The sequence below is a fragment of the Crocuta crocuta genome, unplaced genomic scaffold (genome assembly GCF_008692635.1).
Source record: "Crocuta crocuta isolate KB4526 unplaced genomic scaffold, BGI_CrCroc_1.0 scaffold96, whole genome shotgun sequence".
NCBI classification, from domain to species: Eukaryota; Metazoa; Chordata; class Mammalia; order Carnivora; family Hyaenidae; genus Crocuta; species Crocuta crocuta.
The window spans coordinates 2,195,626-2,197,143 of record NW_027531522.1 but is presented as its reverse complement, the minus strand read 5'-3'; the positions used below and the strand labels follow the sequence as shown (position 1 = coordinate 2,197,143).

At 53.9% G+C, this 1,518-nt stretch overlaps 1 protein-coding gene across 2 annotated transcripts in view; it reads right to left on the bottom strand.

Annotated features, from left to right (window-relative positions):
* Positions 1–6: 6 nt before the first annotated feature.
* Positions 7–1,518, bottom strand: part of ARHGAP21 (Rho GTPase activating protein 21) — a 134,436-nt gene continuing 132,924 nt past the window's right edge. Inside the window, exon 25 of one of the 2 annotated variants that reach the window (XM_077772484.1) lies at positions 7–748. In XM_077772484.1, the coding sequence (XP_077628610.1) occupies positions 254–748 (495 nt within the window). In that variant the 3' untranslated portion in view covers positions 7–253. The remainder of the gene's footprint in view (positions 749–1,518) is intronic. The other variant, XR_013337173.1, reaches the window with a different exon arrangement.

Here is a 1,518-nt window from a genome sequence, read left to right as displayed (position 1 = left end):
GGAAGTCGCTCTCTCTCTCCGTCTCCACCGGCCGCCCCTCGCTGATGAGCTCGCTGCGCTCGTCGTCCGCCTCGTCCCCCCTGCTCTCGGCCACGGAGCGCGCGTCGGGGCTCAGCCGGCTGCAGTCCGGGCCGCCAGGGTACGCGGCGGACGACGTGGTGGCACAGTCGGAGGTGGCGGTGCCCACGGCGGCCAGAAAGCCGCCGCGTCTGGTCTCGGGGCTGGGGGACTTGGTGGCGGGAGGCCTTGGCAGCTAAGCCTGCGAGGGCGTGCTGAGCAAAGCGCCGGGGTCGGACCCCGCCGCTTCCAAGTGGGAGGCGGGCTTGTGCGGCGCCGGGGACCTGGGGCTGTCCCGAGGCAAGGGCGAGCGGCAGCTGGGCGTTGGGGACTTGCTGTGCCTCGTGCCGTGCGGCGGCGACGGTTCTTCCGCCGGCGGCGCGCCCTCCCTCCGCGGGGCCGTCTTTTCGTCTTTCGGGGCCCCGCCGTCCTTCTTGGCGTGGTTCTCTTTGGAAATGGCGTTCCTTTGTTTCCTGCACAATGCCTCGCTCTCTTTCTTGGACTCTTCTTTAAGGTCACTGTGACACTGTTCTGTGCTTTCTTTCTTAAAAAACACATTGTCCAGTTCGTCTTCGGAGCTGCTGGGTTGCGCCTTTTCTTTGGGCTTTTTCCTCTTGCGACTCGCGGCCGCAAAGATGGAGGACACGAGGAGTTCCCTGCTGTACTGGTCTTTTCCGGATCCCCAAGAACCCTGAGGGCCAATCAGAGAAATGAGACTTTGAGCGCAGGGGCTTCAGGGAGCTCATCTTCTGAAAAGGTTTCACCCCCCAAATATTTCTGAGTTAATTCTATGAAAGCTCTAGACGCACTAAGAGTGCAGTGTTTTGTACCTCCTTGTGACCTGCTCGTGAGGGAAAGTTTTATTTCTATTTTACTAGTTCCATGTCTTGGCAATTGGTGGTATTTATCTGGCAAGTCACAGCTCACATACATCCGTCTTTCACAGGGAAAGATTTTGTGCTCAGAGCTACCTAGCGCTCCTATTGTTAACTTCCCCCGCGTCCACCGACTGCCCCTGCTTCCGCAACATTCATGTTCCTTAATCTGGAACACAGGTTTAAGAGTTAATATTCTGACATAGTTGAATATAATATTCTGACATGGTTACTAAAATTGTATGACTGACTTCACTTTTCTAATTACAGACACCATATGATACACATCTTGTAGCAGATAAGCTCATTAAGGGAACCCTTTGGTGTTCCATTAGTTCAGCCAGGCTGGGTCTTCAGACTTGCCCGCGGCGGATCAGGTTGGTAATGTCTCATTTATCTCAAGGTAACAACAAAATCAGACGATTCAAATGACATAAGGTCAGTTAAAGATCTTAAATCCTTACCACAGAAGCACCATCACTGCTAAAGTTGTAGTGCAGGCTACTGGTTCCCTTAGCTATGTGGAATGGGCTCTTGATGATAACTATTTAGTTTGTTCATAATGGGTATCTGCTAAGTCAGTGGT